Here is a 26513-nt window from a genome sequence, read left to right as displayed (position 1 = left end):
AGATTGCTTGATCCAAAGGTAAAATAATATCATTTTATTAGATGCTTTCAAATTTCTGTTTACAGTTTGTGTTTTCACATTCCTACCAGCAATGTCTTGAGGTTTGCCAACAAAGTATAATATGAGGTGGTTTTTTTATAACTTTTTGCCCATCTGTTGGAAAACATTGTATCTCTGTGCTTTTTTACTTTTCTTTCTTTCTTTCTTCCTTTCTTCCTTCCTTCCTTCCTTCCTTCCTTCCTTCCTTTCTTTCTTTCTTTCTTTCTTTCTTTCTTTCTTTCTTTCTTTCTTTCTAATAAATAAGACAAGTGAGCTATTAGTTTTTGATTTTCTGGATTTTATAATGATTCTGCTTTTCTATTTATGTTTTTCAGAGTCAGTACAGATTTGTCTGTGAAGCTATTTTGAAAGTATATGAAGAAGGCTTTGTTAAACCCTTAACAACATCAAATAAATAAGAAAACAAAACAGTTGGGATAAGTATTGGGAAACTGATTTTTGTTACATTCATTGTGCCATAATACTGCTTGCAGGAAATGGCATCTCACACAAAAAAGTGAAGAACTCAAACAAACTTTGAAAACTTCAGCACTATTGCACTTTATGTTTTAAAAAGTCACTCAAAACCTATAATTCACTATTTTGACTATTTTGTGCTTTGCTCTGAACAAATAGTGGAAACTGAATATGTTCAGGGTAACTTATGGAATTTCGAGGTGGTGCCATGCGTCCCCTCTGGTAGAATTGCCCCAGACAAGGCTCAGAATTCTCATCTCTGTTACACACCTGCACCTTGAAAGCAAAAAGGCATAAACATCAGGAATCTGCTCTGGTCTTTCCAGTGGTTCATGTACTTATTCTTCTGATTACCGGATTTTAGTTTTCAACCGTTAGCAATACCATTCTCAACATTAGCCAGTACACTGCCTGTGGATGCAGCACACCTTCCTGACATCCCAGTAGGGACCTGCTGTTGAGAAGAAAAGGGGAACTGGCTGTTCCCAGGAAATGCTGCACATGTCCATTACCAGCATCTTAGAAAATAATATCTATGAATCTATGGATTTTCTTGGATTTAATAATGTAACTTATATTTATCATAAGGTTGGCTTATTCCAAATCATGTGATTTCACATTCTTGATGTAAAGGAATGCATGTATCGTGTCTTAACCCCTTAAGTGCCTTGAGATTTCTTTGTCTAATGAAAAGGCACTCATTTGACCCCATAGGAGGTATGTATACTGTACATTCTCATAGTTTGATGAATTTTTAATAAGTTCACAGTGTTAAAAAACAGCTTCTTGCCGGGCGGTGGTGGCACACGCCTTTAATCCCAGCACTCGGGAGGCAGAGCCAGGCGGATCTCTGTGAGTTCGAGGCCAGCCTGGGCTACCAAGTGAGTTCCAGGAAAGGCGCAAAGCTACACAGAGAAACCCTGTCTCGAAAAACCAAAAAAAAAAAAAAAAAAAAAAAAAAAAAAAAAAAAAAAAAAACAGCTTCTTATTTTGAGAGTTATACAAAGAAGGGTAAGGAAATTCTGTTCTTACTCAGTGCTTGCTTGTACTTTGCCACAAAAGCCAGGATATCTGTGTTCTGCTGAGAGTGCATTCTGCTGCTATGGAATTGTTCACAACCTGTACATTCCTTTACTGAGGAACAGGGGTTAAAGTTCAGCAGCCTACTGAAAAAGAAGGGTTATTCTTCAAATTGCATATTTACTTTATTCCCTAACTTAAAAAGTGATGTAACATGTACATTAGAGATCAACATATTAATACTCTAAGCTCCAGTTACAAAGTTCAGTGGTTGGGTTTCCTCCTGTCTGTAGCTGAAGTGTTGCCCTCCAGCACTCATTCCCGTTCATATCAGGCTGCTCTTCACACTGCTCTTTCTTTTCAGTTTTGTTTTTTGTTGGTTTTCTGCTTTGGTTTAGTTTTTGTTTTTTGTTTTTTGGGTTTTTTTCAAGACAGGGTTTCTCTGTGTAGCCCTGGCTGTCCTAGAACTCACTCTGTAGACCAGGCTGGCCTTGAACTTACAGAGATCTGCCTACCTCTGCCTACTGAGTGTTGGGATTAAAGGTATGTGCTGCCACCACCTAGCCACAATGGTCTTTTCATTGGAATTCTTCAGACAAGGAATTAAATAGTATTGACTTCTTCTAAATGTGACCCCCAAAATAGTAAAATGCAGGTTTTCTTGTCATTTTTGTATACAGTTATATTATCTAGTTCATATATGCCTAGAAAATTTTAAGCATGTGTAGTGAGGCTTTTGATTGTCCATTTTGACTGAAGATTCAACTCCCATTACAGATGTGTGTATTTTCCTTGTTGGCTTCATTCGTTTTTAAATCTATGGAGATAGAGCTTCAAAATTGCCCAATTTTATGTGAGAATTTGCTCACCTACTCAAATGTTGTTTTATATGGATATAGTTAAAATAGGCACATTTGCTAGTGGTTACAGAGTATTTCTGTCGTCTTAATAAAACATAGGTTCCAATGGTAAATAGTTTGGACTGCTATTTAGTTGGGGGAGGGGTGCCATACATTTAAAAATGTTTAATAAATTCTAAATTATCCATTCACATATTCAGAATCCATAATAGTAAAATTCAGAAGGTAAGTTCCTAAACATTAATAGCCAGGGTACCAAATAAATTGTCTTTTACAAATATTTTTTGTCTTATTTTTTTAAAGAAAGACATAAACATAATCTTTATGTCAAATGGAAGTTCTCCTATTCTGGTTTCATATGCAAGACAATATGAACTAGTTCATGAACGGTAGCTTCCCTCAAACATTCCATTGTCTACCAGAGGCAAATGTAATAGAGGCTATCATTACAAGTTTAAAAGGGAAATGAAGTTGGAGATCTGTATATTGTAGAGCTACTTTATTTCATGTACAGATTTTAGTCTCAATTTGAAGTGTCTGTCCTTGCCATATGGATAGAATGTGACAACCAGAGACAGGAAGAGAAAGGCTGTGTGGAGGCTAAAGGCAGTGTCATGGTTCACTGGTTCTTTCATCTGCAGCTTTGTTCACACCTCTGTCGTTAACACTGGTGTCAGCAGTGAGCATTACTGCCTTTAAATTATTGACAAGTGGAGAATTCCACTTCAACTTCTCCTCTGAGAACCGCCCCCTGTCAGCATTTTAGTGTAAAAACAGCCCTTAGACCATTTGTTAGGACCTTAAGCTACAATTACCTTTAAAAATTGTTAATGTGGATATGCTAACTAAACTTTCCTAGTTTTCTAACATATAACACTGTCCTTTACACCTAAGCATTTAATCAGTTTCTTAATATAAATAAATTTCTAGAAATAATGGCAGTTTTCATACCAAGTACTGCTAGACTTCATACATACTGATTTAATATTGTGTTACAAAAAACAAATTTCTTGAATCAAACTACTTTTCCATTTCACTAGCCACCCTGACAAACTCAAGAAAGAATGCATTTATTCTGACAAGTGAAAAATCAATATTGGTGAATCAGGGGCTTTTGTACATGCTAAAAAGTAAATGTGAAAATTTTCACTCTCTGAGTTCAGATGATTTTTCTGTGTTTCAAGTGTTTTATTGAGCATCTGGTTTTCATCAACATCGCCTAGATACTCTAGTATCTAGGAGTATTTGGAGTAGACTTTCATTCACAAAAGGAATAGATTGTGCTTGTAATCCTCCATCCATTCAAAAGTCAGCCCAAGAAAAACTTTTGTGTTACCTACTGAGATGAATAACTGGGAAAGGACAATGATTGATCATTTTGACTGAAGAATAAAAGTAACATGTATGAAAATTGCACTCAGAGGCAGAGGCAGGTGGATCTCTGTGAGTTCAAGGCCAGCCTGGTCTACAGCCAAGGCTCCATTGAAAAACCCTGTCTCAAAAAACCAGAAAAAAAAAGGACTGTTATTTGAAGGTTTTGGGTACTACTGTACATGCCTTCACAGAAAAACGTCAGTACATTGGTTTGCATGTATGCTTCATAAAGACGTGTGCACAGACGGAATGGACTTTTAACCATGGGGTTGTTTATATCTCTTGGCAGGTCTGACCAAGTCTAAGCAAAAAAATCTCTTGTCTCACTAGAAGTGATACTACAACTTGATATCTATAAGAAGGTGAAAGATGTGTGTCCAATCTCTATTTCCTTACGATAGGAAGGACCAGAGGCCCAGCAATTAATTTAACAGTATCTGGTCATCTTCCAGTTTTCTAATTCTCAATCTAGTGTCGCTGTATTAGGCTAGAACTTGAGTAAATTGTGAATATGATAAAGGCTTGTAAATTTTCTCTCTTTCTACCTAGGAGCTTTGACCCCTTAGAGGTTGAAAGTAGGCTTCAAAAGTGATGCTGGTTAGGACGTGGGCCAAGTTTGCTCGTTGTGCTTCCCTAACAGATGGACATTAGCTGTTGTGAAGTAGTTAGCCTGATACACATACAGTAAGCAAACTGAACTGCAGGTAGGAAGGCAGCGCTAAAGCACTTAAAACATAGAACTGAGATTCAGAACTTAGATCTACTTACAAAATAATTTATATTCATAATGTGAACATGTGATAAAATTGAAGTATGGCCTGGTTATCAGGAAAAGAGAAGGAAACACTAATTTATAGCAATATGCTATCTAATGTCTGTTTTGAATAGTCTGATGGTAAAGTTGCCAAAGTAGTTTTGAATTCATGTAAGTTGTTTATACCACAAATGTGGGATATGTTTACAGGCTCTTTGTAGTACTTATTTTGTAGTTCTGATGAATTTGTATTTAAGTCATTTATAATAAATATATGATGATAAATATTTGATGGAATAAACATCTCAGTAATACTGCAAATCATACCTAAATGATCCCACAGTCTGCTTTCATGCAAGGTGCTGCATCCACAAAGCAAGTACTCTGTGTCGACATTGCTCACGTCTCACATGTGCACCAGCCATCCACCTGCCATTCCTAGAACAGTCATTGTGGTGCTCCCTCCAAGTCAGACAGCTGCGTTAGTATACTTCAGTGATTGAGTTTATCCGATGTGAAATGACCGATCTGTTGACAGACACTCATTTGTGTCTCAGTGTGATCACAAATTGTAGCGACTTTTATGAAATTCTTAGAGAATTATTATAGACATAAAAAGAAATTTACAGAATCTTAAAACTTTTTTGAGGGCTAATTGCTAAGAGATAATTTCATCAATTTTAAGAATATAGGAAATCAATCCCAAAATTCTATGTTTCAGGTTCTGCTTTTTAACCACAATTCTTATTTTTCGTGGATTTTGCTTTCTCTCAGTAGCAGTTATTATAATAAGCTTCTCTATGTTGACAGAAACAACAACCCATGTATTCCAGCCCATATTTTCATGCCCTAGGTGAATTTGTTTGGAGTAGATACCATAAGGTTACTTTCTGTTCCATATATAAATGTGTTGCTGCTTATTTTACATTTTTTTTGCTACGGTGTACTGTTGGTTTCTAAAGACATTGTTTATTTTTTAGTCCTCCAAAGCTAAATGGGCAGCCATTAGTCACAGCTGCTTGACGGCAGTCCCTCTGTGTTAGCTAGGTATGGTTCAGTACATAAACAAGGAAGCCAGTAGTGCTTTTAATTTGCAGACGGTTGTTAGCAACACTGCAAGTTAAAAACTACACTGTAAGGAAGAGTTCAAACGTTTAGCTTTCTGGAGCCTTGTAAAATTTCCAGTCTAAGAATGAAAAAGAAAACCTTGTTAAGGTCATAAAAGTTTCAATTAAACATTGTAGAGTTTTCCTATTATTATGTAAATGATATACAGAAAATATTTTTCTATGAACAGAAGGTTAAAACTGTTAACTTTAATTTCATTGTTTAAAAGGGATAAAACGATATTTGTATGTCTTTCATGCTGTAAAGAAAATGAATGTATCTTTCAAATGTTAGCGTTATTACTTGATTCTAAGTATATGTGTTTAAAAAGAGAGAGAAATCTGCAAAAGAGTGAAAAGTGTTACAAGTCATTGTGTAAAATGCAATGTTGGAAGAAATGGAGTTTCGTTATAAATGATCACTGTCAAAGCTTATTTCATGTATAGTGTACATTCATTTCACATTGCTTTGTTTTGACTTTGAGAGTTTTCCTTAAAAATTGTATGTACTATTTTGAGTGTAAAATATTTTAATTGTATACTTGTGGGGTGTGGAAGAATGTTTGTGTGTTAGGCTAAGTGTGCTGCTGCATGTGTCTACCATGGAGGAAAGTTCCCAAGCTTTGTCATTGTCGCAGCCACCAGTGGGGGCATCATTGTAAGAATGTGAAGCCAGAAACCCATACCTAAGAGCCACTGCAGTAATTATGTGCAGAGGCCTCTGACCCCGCTAATGAGTGTCCCTTTTTATCTTCAGTGATGTGGGTAGTAAGACCACTGGGCCCAACACTCGTGACTTAGAACAGTGGTAGCTTGTGTGCTTACGAGTTTATTCAGCTAAGTGAGAACTCTTCACTTTAAACCAGTGCTTGTAGGCATGATTAATTAATCTAGTAATTGCCAATTATTAAACTTTATGAAATTGGGAAGTCATTGTTTTAATGCTTTCTAAACCTACATACTAATTTTCACTCATCGTGATGTACCCTGAACAACCAAAAGGTAATCCAAGGTTAGTGTCAGATTTCCTCAACTCCAGTGGTTACAAAGTTTGGCACTATTAACTCTGGTAACTTAGAAGTCACACTGTTAAGTAAAGTCGCTGCCAGCGATCATCAAGGAAGTAGCTTTCTTCAACCTTCGGCCCAGATAGTTGCTGCTTTGTGGTTTCCCTAGATCTGTATGTCATTACATCCACTGTTGTCATAATTGGGCCTGTTTCACCTTTGTTTTAATAGTTGTTTTCTGCTCGGAAGTTATAGTATTCCAGTTATTTGCCATCCTGGGCAAGGATGTTTCAACCCATTCTGTGATCTCTGGATTCATCTTTCCCACTCTTTCAGTGAATTCGCAAGACACCTCATTCCTGAATCCTTAGAGTAGGTCAAACTTCAGTGCTACAATTGATTTCAAATAGCACTTTATTTCATGCTTACTACTGACTTAATTTATACATTAAAATATCTATCCTAGGAGTTTTGTAAATACAGAAAAAATTGATTAGTATTAGCGTTTATTAGATTGGCCCCAAGTTTAAATGCTTTATAATGATCTCCTGATAGCTTCTTTGATATTTAAGAGGTAACCTATGTGATTTTAGCTCTGCGATTTTTCTGTAATTTGTGTAATACAATAGAGGCTGCCCAGCTGACTGTGTTGCTGGACTCAGTTCTCTCAGCTAGCTTCAGCCGAGCTTGGTTTAATAAAATTGTTTCTGCTCTGCATTTTGTGGACATCACATGAATTCTTGGAAATCCGTTTGTTTTCAGTGTAGTACCTAGATATTAAGTGGATACTGCACCACAAGTACATAGTTTATATAGAAGACAAAGGGCAGAATTTGTGATGCTACAACAGTTTATATTAAGCTGTTTTCATATTCTGCCAGTACAGTAAGTATATCTGCTGTAAAAAATAAAAGTTGTCTACTCCAGTGTTCTCCAGCATCAGAACATACCCCTTATGAACTATGTTGTAGTCTTTTCAAATAAGGAAAGCTAGTCCTTGTTTTCTACAGTGTAGGTTTAACTTTAGGACTGATAGTGTATACTTATCAGTACTATTTTCAAACAGTAGTTTTAAAATTATTTCTGTGTAGAGGGTATTTTAATTTGGGAACTTTCTTTTCTTGTAATAGGTGCTATATGTAAATATGGAGTGAGAAGTTTGCTTGGTTAAAAGTCTACTTTATTTCCTTACTAAAATATTTTTCATTTCTGTTTCCATTTCATGTTTTGTACTGAACTAATAGCAGAATGGAATTAGTCCCTTAATGTTGTCGACTACCTTTTCTCCCAGTTGTACAAAACGATCTCCGTATGGCTTGGTCTCGTGATGAAGAGCAGAGAAGCTAAGAATGAGAACTGCAAGTGCACAAACTGGAGTTTGGCCAACACTGGGTTATCTGAGATGGTCACTGCAGCTCACTGTGTGCTTGTCCTCATTCAAGGAAAGTTAGAATTCCTGACATCCGTGGTTTTCAACAATCTACACATACCAACAGTGAGCAGGATAAAAATGCTGATTTGCATCGAAAGTGTTTTAGTCCTAACATCAATTTATGTTATGTGAAATGCTATTACACATACTTTGTTGGGCATATTTCATTTTGATTAAGTAGTTGTTCAGATACAAGTTTGAAAAGGGAAAAAAAACCTCTAGTTGTTAATGTTCAATTGAAAAATAAAGATGTGCTTTAGTAATCTAATGACTTCATTTCAAAATTATTTTATGGGCATTTATTTTTGGACTCTGCTAACAGTGATTTTAGTCATTGATGAGTGATCAGTTAGAAGGGATGGTTGAATGCTAAACATGATGTTTATTTCTAGAATTAGTAGCACACATAGTAGCCCTTCTTGAGGGAATGGGGAGAACAGAGATTTAAAGAGAATTTAGAAAATTAAAGAATGTGTGTGCGTGTGTGTATTTGGTATATATGTATGGTGTATGGGCATGTACATATGCTGGAACAGCCACATATGCTCATACTTGTGGAAACTAGGGGAGGGCATCTGGTGTTGTCCTCTATCAATCTCCACCCTATTCTTTTGAGGCAAGATCTCTCACTTAATGTTTTTCAGCTAGACTGGCTGGCCAACAAGCCTGTGATCCCTGTCTCTAGCAACCACAGCATGGGGTTGCAGGCACACATACCTGTGCTCAGTTGTTTACATGGGTTCTGGGAATCCTAACTCAGGTCCCCCTACTTGAGCAGTAAGCATTCTTTTTTGTTTTGTTTTTCGAGACAAGGTTTCTCATGTAACTGTCATGGCTGTCCTGTAACTCACTTTTGTAGACCAGTCTGGCCTGGAACTCACAAAGATTTGCCTCCTGAGTACTGGGATTAAAGGCATGACCCACCACTGCCCAACTGATCAGTAAGCATTCTTACCCATCAAACTATCTCCCTACCTAGAGAATGAAAGTGTCCCCAGTCTCCTTCATTGTGGCCACACCTCCTCCAGTAATCCCAGAGCAAGACCTTGTCACTCAAAAGACTTCTCTTGAAGTCAGCCTGGATCACATCTTCCCAGATATGCCATTTTGCATCTAAAAGAGAAAGGGAAGTCAGGCATGCTATCTTGATAGCCTGTTAGAGGAAGGGAAGAAGTAAAGACTACTAGCTCCACTCTGGTTTTGGTTTTGTTTTGTTTGAGGGGGGTGTTTGTTTTATGTAGCCTTGGCTTGCCTCGAACTCAATAAAGTGCCTGCTTCTGCCTTTCAAGTGCTGGTATCAAAGGCTGCACCACCACATCCCTGCAACCACTAACTCTGTTTTAGGTGCTTACATGACAAAGGACTCATTACGACAAAGGCAGCTACAATGACACAGTGCCTGTAGTCCCAGCTACTTTTAAGGCTGAAGTAGGAGGATCACTTTAGGACAGGAGTTCAGGGTCAGCCTGTGCAACACAAAGAGACCCTATGTCAAAAATAAGAGAAAAAAGAAATTATGAGAAACATTTTGAGGAAGATCCAAGATGATTTATGACAGTCTCATGCCAACTCACCATCTCTGAGAAAAGCCCCCTCAAACCTGGTGAAAAGCACAGACTTGTGATCCTAGTACTCAAGAGACTGAGGCAGGTGGATTCAAATTGTGGGCTCTGTAAGTCAAAGTCAACCTGTAAGCCCTACCTGCCCAAGGTTCAGGTAATTTCCTGGAATATTGGGAGTTGTAGTTCTTAGAAAAATAACAAAACGACATGGGAAATAAATGGCCTTATGGTTTTGTCCTTAAAAAGCCCCTATAACACTTGTGTTGTGGCCACTTGCTGGGAACCAAGTGGAACTGCCTAGAGTCCATTTTTCTGGCCAGTACTTAATTAAAATTTGCTTCAATTTTGGCTCAAAATTGTGGAACTGGTTTTTCTTGTGCGAATTTCAGATTAACAGCAACTCTGAGCTATATGAAGCCTTGGGGCAGTGGAAGCCCTATCACACCAATGATGACCTCTTCATTATATTTTCTTCTAGGGAAAAATGTATATTTGTGTATGCATATATATTTATGCTTGCAGGATTGTATGATACAGCCTGCAAATTTCCTTTTTTCGTTGTGGGATATTTGCATGTTAGCATATTTACATCTGTCTCATTCTTTAAAACATTATTTGTGGGGTGAGGGTCATGAATGACCATGTATGTACTTGCACAGCACTCATGTAGCGGTCAGAAGAAAACTTGCAGGTGTCAGTTCTCTCCACCATGTGAGACCTGAGATCAAGCTCAGGTCATCATGCTTGGTGGTAAGTGTCTTTTCTTACAGAGCCATCTCACCAGCCCTATTTCATTCTTTTTTTTTTTTGGTTTTTCGAGACAGGGTTTCTCTGTGTAGCTTTGCACCTTTCCTGGAACTCACTTGGTAGTCCAGGCTGGCCTCGAACTCACAGAGATCCGCCTGGCTCTGCCTCCCGAGTTCTGGGATTAAAGGCGTGCGCCACCACCGCCCGGCTCATTCTTTTTAATTACGTTTTACAATTACTACATTTGTATGTGTGTGCATCTACCAGGTGAGCTAGATCCCTGGCCTACTCCCCCTTTTGGAAACTAGTTTTGCTTTAAAAACCTGTACCGGGAATCAGAAATGACACTGGTTTCCTGGTATTGTCCCTAATCAGCCAGAGAACTTCAGTTTGTACTCTCTCCACCCCAAAACCCTGCTATGGGTAGAGCTATGTATAGTACTCAGCTGTTGCTCCATTGGCCCCAATGAGGTGCCACACAGGTGACTAGCAGTGTTCTGGCAACACCACTGGCACAGAGGTGTTCTGCCAGGCCTAACCAGGGTGGTGCAGGTGTGGTCAGTACCAAATCCCCAGAAACGGTATTTTCTGGATCCTCCCTCTACACTAATTTTCAGACAAGATCCCCAGAGACCCTCTGTCCACATCCTTTCCCTCCTCAGTGTCCCTCCTCCTGCTCTTGCTCCTTTGGTTTCAGTACCGCCCTTGAGCAGGTCCACACAGGCCTTTGGCCTTGCTGTTTCCGCTGCTCTTCCAGGTTGTCTACTGGGCTATCTCCTCACCTGCTTCGGTCTGAACTCAATGTCACTGTCTTAAGAGGCCTTCTTCCTTGCTGAATTGGTAGCCCTCATCCCCTGTCCCTGCTATTATTTTACTAACAACTGACCAACCATGTGTATTAAACCCAGGACTTCATGTCCTCTAATGGAGGTATATGCAGCCTTTCTCCTCCTCCTCTCTACTCCTCCTCTTCCTTCTCCTCCTCCCTCCTCCTCTTCCTTCTCCTCCCTCCTCCTCCTCTTCCTTCTCCTCTCCCTCCTCCTCTTCCCCCTCTTCCTCCTCCTCCTCTCCCTCCTCCTCTTCCTCCTCCCTCCTCCCTACTCCTCCTCTTCCTCCTCCTCTTCCTCCTCCTCCTCCCTACTCCTCCCTACTCCTCCTCCCTACTCCTCCTCTTCCTTCTCCTCCCTACTCCTCCTCCTCCCTACTCTTCCTCTTCCTCCTCCTCCCTACTCCTCCTCCTCCCTACTCCTCCTCTTCCTCCTCCTCCCTCCTCCCTACTCATCCTCCCTACTCCTCTTCCTCCTCCCTACTCCTCCTCTTCCTCCTCCTCCTCTCTACTCCTCTTCCTCCTCCTCCTCCCTACTCCTCCTCTTCCTCCTCCTCCTCTCTACTCCTCTTCCTCCTCCTCCTCCCTACTCCTCCTCCTCTTCCTCCCTACTCCCCTCCTCTTTCAGATGGTGTTAGGTAGGTTGGCCTCAAGTTTCTGGACTCAAGTGATCCTCCTGCCTCAGCCTTGAGAGTAGCAAGGACTACAGGTACACTCTACCACACAGGCTTGACCATGAAATAAACTTGTTTAATTATAACAGAACCCCCAAATGTAAACTAAGCTGGCCTTGATCTCACTACTGAGCCTCCCAAGGGACTGTAGGTCTTTGTCACCATGGTTGCCTTAAGGGACTTTTGTCTTCTTATCTGCCCTATCTCCAGAGCCTACAGCACAGTAGGCATTTTGATAAATTGTCTGAAGAATGAATGAATGGAATGTTGTCTTGCCACTCAGGCCCTCCCTGACCACAGTGCCTTAAGCATCAGTCTGTTATTTCCCTTTCCTAGCTCTGTTTTTCTCCAGGACACTTATCACCACTTGACACATATTTGTTTACTTACTCTCTCTCTCTCTCTCTCTCTCTCTCTCTCTCTCTCTCTCTCTCTCTCTCTCTCTCTGAGTAAGAGAGAAAAATAGATATACCAGACTACATTAAAAATAGAAACATCCGGGTTATTTTTGCTGTGCTATGGATTGGATCCATGGTCTTGTACTAGTCTTAACACCCTACCACTGCACTGTATCCCAAACTCAACGTTTGATTTTAAATTATATAATCAAGAAAGTGAAAATTCGCTGGACAGTGGTGGCACTTGCCTTTAATCCCAGCACTCCGGAGGCAGATCGCTGAGTTCAAGGTCAGCCTGGTCTACAGCACAACTTCCAGGATGGCCAGGGCTACACAGAGAAACCCTGTCTCCAAAAACAAAAACAAAAACAAAAAACAACACAGAGAAGAGAGAGAGAGAGAGAGAGAGAGAGAGAGAGAGAGAGAGAGAGAGAGAGAGAGAGAGAGAGAGAGAAAGAGAGAGAGAATGTCCTCAGAACCACCCCCTCTGCACATGAACTGTGGCAAACATGAAACCCCTCCCTACTCGCCCCACACATATACACACATAGACAAATAAATGTAACTTTTTCTTTTAAAACAGGGTTTCATTATGTAGTCCTAGCCGTCTTCGAACTCACTAAGTAGACCAGGCTGCCCTGGACCCCACCAGAGATCCTCCTGCCTCTTGCCTCCCAAATTCTGGGATTAAAGGTGTGCATCAGCATGCCAGGTTTACCCCCCTTTGTTGTTTTGTTTATTTTTTTTTTAAATTAATGAACAAATGAATCCGTGTAGCGGCCAGGTTTCCATACACCTAATAGTGCCCTCGGGATAAGACTAAATGTTGGACAAGCGCAACAGGTGCCTCTTAAACTGTAGCTTCTTGTTCCCGTCGGCCCCACCGACAGGCGTTGCCGGCTTAAATTCGGTCTCAGGAGGCTGATTTCCGGGGCGGCGCCATCGCCCCTTTAAGAGCCGAGCAGCCCGTCCTTCGGGGCGGGGCTTGGAGAGGGCTCTAAGGGGCGTGCCCGCGGGCAGGAGGGCGGGCGGGCGAGCGGGCGGGCGGGCGGCCGGGGTCCTCCGGGGATTAGCGCAGGGTGGGCTCGCCCCTTGCGCCGCCATTTCTCTGCGTCTTCCGAGACCCGTCCTCCTCTCGGGCCGGCTGGGCGTCTCTCCCCGAGGGTCGTGCGCGCCTGCCGTCGTGGTCTCGGTGGCTGCGCGGTCTTTACCCCCGCCCCAGTCAAGGTAAGAGTGTGGCCCCCGTGTCCAGTTCGCGCTGCTCCCCGAGCGTAGCCTCTCGGCCGCGCCGGCTGGGCGGCCCGGCTCCCGGGGCGACGCCGCGGGCTGGGAGGGGAGTGGCGGCGCCGGCCAATGGGGCCGGGCGCTGAGTTTCGGGCGATACCGAGCGCTGGCCGCCGAGGGCCGGGCGCGTCGCGGGGGTCTCGGGCGTCGTGGGAGGATCTCCGGTCCCCCCCCCCCCGACCTCCGAGTAGCCGTGGGGTTAGGGGAAGGTCTCCTCGAGGGTCACCTCGTCAGGATCGTGGGCAGACGCACACCCGACGGGACGTGCAAGCTCGCCCGCGATCGAGTGAAACTTGGAACCGTGTGAGGCAGGTGCGTTCCCGGGAACCGCCAAGGCCCAGGGCGCTTCCCGCTCCCACGCGTGGCGCGCATCGGGTAATGATGGGTCCTCCGGTGGGTAGAAGATAATTGTGGCCGTCTCTGTGTGGTTACTGCGATCTCTGCTTTAAGAGCAAGAAGACCCCAGTCTCCGAAGTTGTTTGGCAATAGTTTAGAATTACTAGTAATAGTTTTTTTTTCTTTTTCTTTTTTAGAATTAGAGATAAACCCACCAATAAATTCTTAACATAATTCCCAACTACGCTAGCCTCAGTTGCAGCATAAACTGAGGCGGAGCCCCACTTACCGTAGTGGGTTGCTTGTGTGTGTCTTTTGCTTGGCTTCAGGGTCGTTTTTTTATCCCGCCCCCTCCTTTCTTGCTTTTTTCCCCTCCCCTTTTCTTTTGATACTGGGAATCTAACTCGAGTTCTGGAGCGCGCTAGGCTGAGCTAAATCCTCAAACATGTTTTTTTGTTTTGGTACGATAACTTGTTTGGGAAGCGGTGTGCGGAATTCTCCTGCGTTTAGTTTCTCAGTTACATTTTCTTTTGCGGGAGATAACTGGGACGAAAAATACTGGTAACTTTAGAACATTTTCTGTATGTTGGCAATAAATTTTTCTGTGTTAAAAAAAAAAAATCAGTGGCTTGGCCCGAGATATATGTGCTTTACCACTAAGGGATGTCGTGTTGAGTGCCCAGGGTTCGATCCCCAGTACTGCAAAAAGAAGACCCAAAAGGGGAGGAGGTGCAGTTGGCCTTCAGTAATGTGTGCATATACACATTTCATGACGCACTGGGGGCGGGGGTGGAATGGTGGGGAGGGGGGTAAAGCAGCTATTGGTTAAGTCGGAAATTGATTACTTCAGTTTTCATTTCTGTGATTGTAAAGGAGACTTATTTACTAGAAACAACGTAACTCCTGACCCCATATTTTCAGTTTGTTTTTAGAGACAAATGCTAGCTTGGAATTTGCTAATATATACAGCCCAGGTTGGCTTGGAACCTAGAATTCTGCTTCTGTCTTCCAAGGGCTGGGGCTATTCTATTACTCTCTTTATTACCCTCTTTTAGGATTTGCTTCTTCAAATAGCACCATTTTCTAATGTATCATTTTACTCTATCACATTAGTTTTTTTATTGATTGTCTAATATGTAATACGTATCATTGCAAGCAGTTTAATGATCCATTACAGTAAACAAGTCAGACGAGGTCCCTGCCCTTGTGGGAGAACACTGGGGGGGAGGGAGGCTAGCCAGTATAAAAAAAAAAGTCAATTAAGTATTTAATTACAGTTTCTTTCCATGTTATTTAGAAAAGCCCGTGTACTAACAGGGCGTTCTAATCCAGCCTGAGAATCTGGGAGTGCTTTTCTGAGGAAAAAGCGTTTCGGGTGTAAATATAGCTTTAACTGTCTGACGAGGGAGAAGAATGGGAGATGAGTGGGCAGATGGTCACAGAAAGATGGAAGCACTGATGAAGAAAGTTCTGGACTTAGATACTTGAGCTGAGCAAAGCACTGGAGTGGAGACAGCAAAGGGCTAGGTAGGGCGCTGAGAGGTCCAGAAGGAGGAGCCAGAGCTGTTGAAGATTTAAAAAGGAAACAGATTTGTGGTGGCTGATAATCCACCGATCCAGCAGCTGTAGCCCCGAGAACAGGATTGAGGGCAGGTGGGATGAGGGAACAGAATATGGGGGCACTCTATTTTTTATTTAATTATTTATTTATTTTGCCTAACCCTAAAATTTTTTTTTGAAAAAAAATTTAAGCCACACATATTCTCATGACCTCTGGATTAACTCTACAGAGAGAACTTCCCTTAAATCATCTACATTTTGTAGTTTCTATGTATACCTGTGAGGGTGTATGTGGATTATATCTCAAAGTATTATAATACTGTTTTCATTTTTCAATTAATTTGATTTTTCACTTATAAATTTAGTCTAAGACAGGTTTGGTTTGTTTGTTTAAGACAAGGTATCACTATGTCACCTTGGCTGGCCTGGAAGTCTGTGTGGTCCAGGCTGACTTCCAGCTCATAGAGATCCACCTGCCTCTGCTTCTCAAGTTCGGGGATCAAAGAAACAACTGTATATTATACCATTGTTTATTCCATGGCTCACTTACCTCTTTGCATCACGATAAATATGTGAATTTCTTATGTGTTAGGCCAAGAAAAATTTTTGTTCCTGCAACTTAGAATTGCTCCATATAGGCTCTGCAATTGAATAACTTGTTTAAATAGGATAGTGTCTGAAAATGTATAAAAGCACCCTCCCTCCTCGTCCCTGCTACATGGACCTCGCCCACGGCAGTCTTTTATTTATTTGTTTTTGACTCTGATGTGTGTGTGTGAGTACATATGTGTAAGAGTCAGAGACAACCTGAAGGAGCTGTTCTCGCCTTCCACCATGGAGCCTCTCAAGCACTGGAGACCGCAGGCAAGCAGGCACAGGCGTCTCTTCTGGACTTGGCTTGTGCAGAGCTAGACAGGTCAGGTGCATCCCACTCCTGACTTTTTGTTTTTACTTTTTTTTTAGAGCTGAGGTCTGAACCCAGGGCCTTGTGCTTGCTAGGCAAGTGCTCTACCACTGAGCTAAATCCCAACTCCTTGTTTTTACTTTTTTATTTGTTTGTTTTCAACTGGAGACAGAGTCCATGCTGCCCAGGTTGGCCTAGAACTTGCTAAGTGGCCAGGGATGATCCTGCTTCCCCTGCCTCCACCTCCCCAGTGCTGGGGTTACAGGGTGTGCCCCCATGCCTGGCTTCTCTAATTGTTTAGTTTAGGTCTTCCTGGCTGCAGTTGGACTCTTGCATGCCATTTGCAGAGTTCCATCTCTCCTTCCACCTTTCTGGGGATTCTGGGGATCAAATTCAGATGCCAGGCTTTGCGTCAAGGACCTTTACCAACTGAGCCATCTCACCAGCCGTCTTATCTATCTGTCTGTCTGTCTGTTTGTTTGGATATAGGACCTCCATATGTAGCTCAAGCTAGCCTGGAATTGGCATGTATATAGACCAGGTTAGCCTAGAACTCAGAACTCTCCTGTTTTAGCCTTCCAAGTGCCAAAATTATTTAAAAGGCTTCCTTATTGTCATTTGGGATGTCCTTTTTCATGTCACCCATTTTCTTCTAATGGGTTGTTTATCTTGTTAATTTGTTTTTGCTTTCTGGGCATCTAATCTAGGGCCTGTGTGTGGTAGGCAAGCACTCTACCACCAAGCTGTATCTCTGTAGAGATGATTTGTACTAACTGTTAAACTACATAGTAATCCTTCAAAATACCTTTTTCAGAAACTGTTTAAAAGTCCTTTACTCTGTCATTCTATTTCCGTCTAGTATTTTCTCATTTTTTGCTTGAAACGTGTGTGTTATTTCATGCTGTGTTATGTTTCTGTGAAAATAACTTGCTGTTCTTCACAGTATTGGCTTTTATTGTTCAAATAACCGCAATCTAACAGAAAGATGTTTTTCTTTAATTAGATAACTTACAGTAGTAGCTGTATGTCAAGATAAGGTGAAAGTTAGAAAAGTAGTTTTATAGTTTCTTAGGAAATAAATTTATAATGTGTTTTGAATTTTTTTCTTATAAAAGACTTCTGTGACAAAAAATGACGATACATAAATACCAAAAGAAAAATAAGGATTATGCTCTCAAGTTGCTTACAATAAAGAGTAAAAGAATAATTATCTAATTATAATAAAAGGTTCAGTGGAAGTGTGATTATAAGGACTAACATAGCTATCAGAATGTTTTCCTGTGGGTATGTATGATGAGGCTGGGTTAAAAGGAAGAAGTAGGGGTTCATTAAAACAGATCTTTAGAAGTTTTGGAGTCTACAAGGAAAGGAGACTGGGGAGACCACACAGCTGGTGGGTATGGGGCCTGGTAGGCTGGTCGGCTGTCCCCAACTTTAGTTCTTTCCTTGGTTAAAATCTGAAATACACATAAGCTCTATTATAAAATGTATTTGGTAATCTTCAGCTCATGGGTATTTAAAGGTTAATATAGTAGTATGATCTTAAAGTTACCCTTTTAAAAAGCAGGTCGATGGCCACCGGCTAGTTGAACGAGTCCTTTAATTTAGAGGCTTTAAAACAGTAGCTCTGCCTGGAATTCTGCGCCTGCTCTCCCAGGCAGCTGCTTCCTCACTGGTGAAGCCGTCTGGTGGACTAAGAAGAGCTCGCTCTCTCCAGACCTTACCCTCTGCCTCTGGCAGCACCTCTTCTGGGGGTAGTTACTGTCGAGCTGCGGTAGCGTTCTGACAGCTGAAGCTATTTGCTGTGGAGTCCTGTGGACTGTTTTTCCTTTTCTACACCTTTTTTTCCTGGAATTAGTCATTGTCTTTATGTGTTCTCGTTAGTGTTTACTTTTCTCGGAGTCTCTCAGTTGCAAAACTAAAGACACTAGGTTTACGAAGGAACTGTATGGCATTTGCATTGTTTGTGTTTCTGTATCTGTTTAGTGTTTTCAGTTATAATGTGCAATATTTTAAATAACTAGTAGCTCTTTTAACTTTAATGTTCTTAGAACAGTAATCAGTAGGATATTTGATAAAATTTGGGAGTTTAAATTTATTTGTGCTTCGCAGAAACAGATAGTTACTTGTGTTTTGAGTGTTCAGTTAAAAACAACCCACTCAGTCTGCCTCAGCGGTGTCTGGCGCTGTTGTGTAATGTCTGAAGGGTACGTCTGCCGTAGGTGCCACTTACTGATCCCAAACACTTGTTGAACGTCCTGAGTGACTGCTTTCTCCTGCTCGATCAGCTCCTTGTAAAAGAAGACAGTAAGTCTCAAAAGCTGCAGTCGCTGCTCTTTTTGTAACTTCATGTCCAACTCTAGCTTTAAAAAATTATTTTGAAATGAAAATTGTATTGTATGCAACATGCTTTGAAATATGTATAAAAAGTAATGTTTCAACTTTTTCAAATTAACCTCCAGAGGGCTCTACTAAATGCCACCGTTGATTGTGCTCAGGTTGTCGGGAGTCTTCCTCTCGGCTGTCGTTTCCACCGCTGGTTTTGTGGTGGCAGAAATGCTGAGCTTCCTGAGAAGAACGCTTGGCCGCCGGTCTATGCGCAGACATGCTGAGAAGGAGCGACTCCGCGAGGCGCAGCGCGCTGCCACGCACATTCCTGCAGCGGGAGACGCCAAGTCCATCATCACGTGCAGGGTGTCCCTTCTGGATGGCACCGATGTCAGTGTGGACTTGCCGGTAAGTAGGCCTTTCTCAGCCTCCAGTTGTGTGTGAGATCACTACTGTCTATGCTTCCTGGGGCTTAAGTAAGGTAGGGTGAGTATGGCTCAGGCTCTGAAGTACCCAGGGACAAGGACTAGTACCTGCAGGCCACGAGAACCTGGACTCAGTGGCAATTGGAAGAAACATAGAGTGACTGGGCAGTAATTAGTGTGAATTAACTCTGTGCCTCTCTGTGCCTGTACTCACACTCGTGTGTTTACAGACAGGATCTCACTGTGTAGCTCAGGTTGGCCTCAGCCACCAAGTGTGGGAGGACAGGTGTGTGCCATGCCAGGCTTGAGTTTTAGAACTGTGTACAGATACCGAATCTCTTATGTCTTTGTTCTGTATCAGAGACTTCACAAAACACTATATCGTGTGTGGGTTTTGACATAAGCTTCATTGCGTGTCTCTTGATGTCTGCTGTCCCTATAGACTGGTAAACTCTAGTTAGAACACCGATGGCGCAGTGTGACTGGGATATGTAGTTGAGTGAATTCTGAAAAGTCTTAACTTCAGAAGTTGAAACTGAAGAATTGTGTAGTTTGTTCAGGTTCAGGCTTTCTTGTTTTCGTTGGTGGTAGTGGTTTGTTTTCTTTCTTTCTTTCTTTTTTGAGATGAGGTCTCAGTATGCAGCCCAGACTTTCATGAAACTCATGCTCTTCCTGCCTCAACCTCCTGAGTACTGGATTGCAGGTGTACTCACCATGCCCAGCTCTCTAGAAGTGTTTGCAAATCCTCGTTGTGTGTGTTATCTAAATGTACATTGCACTGCACATTTTTAGAGTTTTTGATTCTGTACACTTTAAGGTGTCTAAATTTTCTTCCTGTAAGGGCTTGCTGAGGGTTTGTGAGCTATTCCAACGTGAGATACTTAGTAAGGATCGTTTTAATATTTATTTTTTATTTGATAAGAATCTTGAAGAGTTTTGTGAGTCCATTTATTATTAGCTATGTAGTGAAAACCATGAGATTGCTGTGTGAGAACCTGGGAAAAAATTTATTACCTAATGTTTGAAGTATGAAGTCTCAGGGTTGTTGGTGGGTAGGCTGATACTAAGAATTTGTAGAGAAGCCTTTTTAAAGGGCAGTGTGGTGTGGAGGAGCAAAGGTATCAGCTTTAACCGCAGTAGAGCAAGTGTTTAGTGGCCGGCCTAGAATGGTGGTGCCTTGTCGGGTCTAGACATGTTGGGGACAACTAAAACAGCCCCGGTTTTAGATTTGATCTCTTCTGGAGCAAAACCATGGCCTTTAGAAACTTTATATTCACTTTTTAAAATCTTTTTTATTTTGTTGTTTGATGTGTATACTTGAGTGTCTGTGTGCACATGAGTGCAACTGCTCATCAGGGCCAGAAGAGGGCGTTATATCCACTGTAGCTGGGGTTAGTTTGTGAGTGCTGGGACTATACTGAGTTCCTCTAGAAGAGCAGCAATCACTGTTTAACCCCTGAGTACCTCTCCAGCCAGATTTATTTATTTTCCCTACCTTTGTGGTCAGTTGAGTCTTGATAAGGGTACCAAGACTATTCAACAGAATAGTTTTTTTTCCCCCACCAAATGGTGATATCTACATGCAAAAGAATAAAGTTGAACTTTTTCCTCATGCTACATACAAAAATTAAGATAGCTCAAAGACATAAGCATAAGAACTAAAACTGTAAAATCTTTAGAAGAAAATGTAGGAATATTTATTTTTCTTAGATAATGACATCAATATAATGAGTAACAAAAAAGAAAAGTCAGGCAAATTGGACTTAATCAGAATTTAAAATGTGTGTCCTTCAAAAGGTACCACCTAGAAAGAGAAAAGGCTGTACAACATAATAACAGGAAGTACTTCAAAATGATATATCTGACAAAGAATTTGTGTCTAGAATATATAAAGAACTGTTACAACCCAATAAAAAGACAACCCAATTTAAAAATAAGCAAAAGATCTAAGTCGACTTTTTGTTTGTTTATTTTTGTTTTTCGAGACAGGGTTTCTCTTTGTAGCTCTAGCTGTCAGAAACTTGCTCTGAGTCCAGGCTGGCCTTAAACTCAAAGATTTGCCTGCCTGTGCCTCCTTAGTGCTGGGATTAAAGGCATGCATCACTAACCCCTGGCTAAGTAGACGTTATTTAGTTAGGACATACAAAATACATGAGAAGTCAGAGTCAGGTGTGTGTAGCTAGAGTTTTCCTGCCTGGCCCACAGTCAGGACAAATCTCTGACACCCGCCAGTCCCACAGCCTCTCAGACCCGACCAAGTAAACACAGAGACTTATATTGGTTACAAACTGTATGGCCGTGGCAGGCTTCTTGCTAACTGTTCTTACAGCTTAAATTAATCCATTTCCATTAATCTATACCTTGCCACATGGCTCGTGGCTTACCGGCATCTTTACATGCTGTTTCTCATCATGGCGGCTAGCAGTGCCTCTCTCACCCAGCTTCCTGTTCTCTCAATTCTCCTCTCTGTTAGTCCCGCCTATACTTCCTGCCTGGCCACTGACCAATCAGTGATTTATTCATTGACCAATCAGCAACACATTTGACATACAGACCATCCCACAGCAGGTGTGTTATAATTTAGTGGCCAAGTGTGCTCTTACATGTGTGAGGCCTAGGCTTTAACCTGAGCACCAAAAACCACAAATACAATAAATACTACTTCACATTCAAGTAAGAGGGCTCAAAAGTCAGATAATAGCAGTTGGAAAAACTGGAGAAACATTGAGATTGGGAAATGTGGAACGGCTGCTTTGGAAAACAACCCCATAACTATTCAAATGATAGAACATTGTTACTTTTCAAGATCTGTCCAAGAGAATTAAAAACATGCTTGCACACAAATGTATAGATGTTCACAGGAGCATTGTTTATAATAGCAAAAAGATGGGAACACCGAGAGGACATCAGGCTAGATAGGGAACATCAAGTCACTAGCCACAGAAGACACAGAACTGATACTCTGTAACAACATGGATGACTTGAAAATACTGTGCTAGTGAAAGAAACCAGTCACCAAGAACCACACATTGTGATTCTGTTTTATGAAAGCCTACAACAGGGTGAGCTGAAGAAACAGGAAGGTAGATTAGTGGTTGCTTAGGAGCTGGCAGAGAGGTGGTAGACACTAATAGCTAGAGGATATGGAATGTCTTTCAGAGGTAATGAGAGTGTTCTGAAATCAACTCTGATGGTTATATACACACCTCTGTGTGTACTAAAATCCATTGAATTACATATCTGTGTTGTTTTTGAGACAGTATCTCACTATGTAGAACCGTCTGACCTGAAACTCACTATATAGACCAGCCTAGCCTCAAACTCACAGACCTTGCCTGCGTCTGCCTCTCAGCTGCTGAGAGTAAAGGTCTGTACCACCACACCAGCCTAAACCACATACTTTTAATGGGTGACTGGGTATGAGTTACACTTCAGTTAAGCTTTTTTGTTTTTAACTTCCACCCTCAGAAAAGAATACAGCATTTTTGTGTATATGTCTGTCTTACTGCATAGAGGTTTTGGGTTATTTTGTTGTTTTTGTAGCCAGAGAATATGTTCAAAATGACATTTAGTGGTAGTTACGATGATAGACTTGAATTAGAACGGGGAGGTGGGGAGGATGGGACTGGAAACCACTAAAGCAATGTAGGTACAGGGGATGTGAGATTGCAGAAAAGGGAATATTTGGCACACGAACATGGTACGAGAAGGAACAGGATGAGTAATGAGCACACTGTTAGACAGGGTCGCATTCACGGTGTGGAAAATTGTGAGAAGAGTCAGCCGTCACAGAGGGCGAATAAGGGAGGAGGAGAAAAGTCCTGCCGGAAGGCAAGCGTGCTCGGTAGTCAGGCTTTAGAAAGTAGGAGTTCTCAGTGGGAGGTAAGTTATTTTGAATTCTCTCTAGTCCCTTGAACGTAGTAGCTGCTCTTAACATACTAGTTGTTTGAGCAAGTCGGTGAAGAGAAGATGAAAGGTTACCGTGAAGTTTGGAAGGGAAGAGAGCACCCGGCTAGAAAATGGCTGAGTAGGGAGACCAGCCCCTGAAGCTTGTTTCAAGGGGAGGAAAATGTTCCTCCAGAATTGACTTTTCATACACAGGCAGAGGAAGAACATTCTGGGAGAAATACCTTGTGAGGAAAAGAAAGGCTTATGGCAGGTAGTGTGCTGATGGCCTAATCTTCATGAACTAGAATGTGGAGTGGGGACCGCGCTGAGATAGTAACCTGGAGTCAGCTGTTGGCCACAGACACTAAGGAGCCGGTTCTGGGTAGAGGCAGCTAGAACCGGCTGTCTGTTTCCACCCTTTCTACTGAGTGTTAGCTTGCGTTTTCTGTTGCTGTGGTAAAACATCACGGCCAACAGCGACTGGGGGAGGAAAGGGTTTATTTGCCATACCACCTCCAGTCTTCATCAGGGACACCCAAGGCAGGAACCTGGAAGCAGAAACTGAAGCAGAATCCTGCTGACTGACTTGCCTTCTTCTCCCTGGCCTTCTCAGCTTGCTTTCTTATACAAATACGACCCAGAACCACCTGTCCACGGTGGACTGGGCTTCCATGGTAATCATTAATCTGGAGGATCAGGCCTTGTTCAGACCTCATCAGAGAAGTTTCTTGCAGTAGATTGATATCAACAAGGAGACCTACAGCTGGACAGTGTGCAGAGAGGGAAAGCCTTAGTCCTGAGTGGGATGGCTTCACCAGACCCCTCCCTCAAGGTTCAGGGATCTCTGCAGGAAAAGAGGTAGTGGATGACTCCAGACAGTATCTTCAAGACACAGCAGCCCTCATGTGGGATGTACAAATGAACTCACAGAGACTGGCAGCATTCCAGACACTGAGCAGACGGCTCACAAGGAGAAAATCATGTTTTCAATGGATTCTCGTTGGACGTATTAGCTGTACTCGACGGGAGAGCCCACGTCGAGGAGTCGTGGGCCAACACAAAGCACACTCCGTTGGCTTTTTGTCTTTTCATTTTGGCAAATCTGTCTTACTGGTTCTTTGTTTGTTTTACTTTCATTTTTGTAGTGTTTTTTTGTGAGATAGCAAACAAACAAAACTGGGTGGGGAGGTCTGGGAAGGAGGTGGAAGAGGGGAAACCATGATCAAAACATAGTGTATGAAAGTTGAAAAAGATAAAATGTACTTGAGAGATCTAAAGGAGAAGAAAGCCCTGCAGACTTGCCTGTAGGAGGCATTCCCTCCTCTCGGCTGTGTCTACTTGTGTCAGGTTGATGAAAACTAACGACCAGCACGAATGCGTTGATTTCTGAGTGGGCAGAACCAAGAGTTGATGAGATTCAAACAGGACATTGTAAGAGAGAGAAGTGCGTTCTCTATGACCAGAGGTAACACACTGGCCAAATATGGACAGCCCTCTGTGACAGGGACACAGGTGTGAGGGTTAGCAAGGCGTGTGTAGGAAGATGTTTTTATTCCAGTTTGTACTTTAATCTGTAACGAATGACTAAGAAGGGATTTTGAAGAACAGGACGATAATTCTATTTAATAATTCTGCATCCCGTGGGCGGCTCTGCCACTTAGTCTCCTGACTCCTGCTTGTCTCCAGTCCGTTTCTTTTCCCCTATGCCACCAAAGACTGTCAGGACCTCCCTCCTGCCTGTATTTTGTTTTTACATAGGCTGGCAGAGCAGCATTTTTTCTCTTAGGCTCAGTTTGAAACATAAAACCCCTGAAGCTGTCTCGGTACGTTCAGGCAGAACTAAAAAGCTGCAGGCCTTTTCTTGTAGCTCATTTGTTAGGTTTAAACTTCAGTTCTTAGCAAAGACGATTGCGATTACTCTGATATATTATTATGAACCAGTTTTTTCTTGCAGACTTGATTATCAATGAAAGTTTTTAGAATATTCATGCTATTCCAGTGGCCAGATTATTTAAAGAAATTCTCTTTTAGACTGGGCTGTGGGGGCACACGCCCTTAATCCCAGCTCTTGGGAGGCAGAGGCAGGCGGATCTCCATGAGTATGAGGGCAGCCATGGCGATTACACAGAGAAACCCAATCTCAAGAAACTAAAAAAGAGAAAAGAAATTTGCTTTTAGGTGTACAGAATCTTTTTTTAGGTTGGGCATCACTAACTTGAGGAATTTGAAAATGCCATGTGTTCACTATTCAATGGCTTAGATCAGCTTCTTATTAAAGAAGGTCAAATACATAACCTTGAAAGGCTGTTGCTCTCTCCACCTTGCAGAAGCCTGTTCTCTCCCCTAGAACACAGGTACCGTATTTCAGAAGGCTGGGAATGACGCTTGGATAGAAGGAGGTGGAATGTCATTTTACAGGCCATGTTCTTTTGGTTTTGAAACAAATACGGAATGTTGGTGGAATGTGAAATTATATATAGAAGTGTACTTAGAGTTAATGTGATTGGAGTTGGACACTTCGGTGCATTGGGAGTTGGAGAGGGGATCAGGAGGTCAAAATGTTTTGTGTTCCCTTTTTGATGATGGCAGCCAGCAAAATGAGCATAATTGTTCCGTTTTAAATTTGTTACCAGTGGGGCCAGAGAAAGACGGCTCAGTGGTTAAGAGTGTGTACTGTTGTTGTGGAGGACCCAAGGCGATTCTCAGCACCACATCACAGAGCTCCCAACAGCTTGTAACTCCAGCACCAGAGAGGTCCGATTTCTCTCCACACACACCTGCACCTACTTGAACATACCCACCCCACGCACAATTAAAAAATAGATCTTAAAACTTTTTAAAGTTTGTGAGCAGTTCTGTTTTTTTTTTAAACCGTAAGTGTGATTTAAAACCGACTGTTTTTGTCATGCCCAGTAAACTAAGGAGTCTGACACCTGCTCACCTTTCTTCCTCCTCCTCCTCCTCCTCCTCCTCCTCACCCTGCTCTTCAGCCTTGCAGGACTTCTTCCTGATCCGCTGAAACCCCTTCCTCCCACTGTTAAGACACTGCATTTCTGTGGATAATTGCTTGCTTTACTCATGTTTCATTAAAGTTTGCCTTGCTTAAAAAGTCTTCCCTTTTGAATACTGTCTCCAGTTATTCTTCATCTTGTTCCTTATATCCTTTCACATTATCACGTCTGTTTTCTCGTTAGAGTATAAGCCTTTGGAAGACAAGTGCCTTCCTTGGTTTTCCTTTGTAGTTGCCTAGAGCAGCACATAGCATATTATAAGTGCTCTATTGTTTATTTGTTAAATAAATCAAAGAAATCAGGAACAGTACCTGAAATAGATCTTCAATATAGAATAGATTCGTCCCTAGATGAAGTTAAAATCATTCTCAAACTCAAATTCTCTAATGAGACTTTCCGCTCTTTTGGGACAAAAAAGGAATTTCTGATTCCCTGCCTTAAGACTAGCCCATGAAACCTAGGAAATAAATGGGAAAATTAACAAGAGTTTTGATTCAACCC

The 26513-nt window shown here is 41.9% G+C and overlaps 2 protein-coding genes across 5 annotated transcripts in view; both read left to right on the top strand.

Moving 5' to 3' along the window:
- The window catches only part of Ptpn4 (protein tyrosine phosphatase non-receptor type 4), a 192490-nt gene extending 184153 nt beyond the window's left edge, over positions 1–8337 (top strand). For all 4 annotated transcript variants that reach the window (XM_052736736.1, XM_052736739.1, XM_052736738.1 and 1 more), the window contains one exon: positions 375–8337. In XM_052736736.1, the coding sequence (XP_052592696.1) occupies positions 375–458 (84 nt within the window). In that variant the 3' untranslated portion in view covers positions 459–8337. The remainder of the gene's footprint in view (positions 1–374) is intronic.
- Positions 8338–13332: 4995 nt separating this feature from the next.
- Positions 13333–26513, top strand: part of Epb41l5 (erythrocyte membrane protein band 4.1 like 5) — a 124848-nt gene continuing 111667 nt past the window's right edge. The window contains 2 exon segments of the mRNA XM_052736735.1: positions 13333–13503; positions 18859–19096. Coding sequence (XP_052592695.1) covers positions 18917–19096 — 180 coding nt within the window. The 5' untranslated portion in view covers positions 13333–13503; positions 18859–18916.

Source organism: Peromyscus californicus, unplaced genomic scaffold (genome assembly GCF_007827085.1).
Source record: "Peromyscus californicus insignis strain IS unplaced genomic scaffold, ASM782708v3 Scaffold_14__1_contigs__length_90479793_seg_2, whole genome shotgun sequence".
Taxonomy (NCBI): Eukaryota; Metazoa; Chordata; class Mammalia; order Rodentia; family Cricetidae; genus Peromyscus; species Peromyscus californicus.
This window is presented reverse-complemented; position numbering and strand designations above follow the sequence as displayed.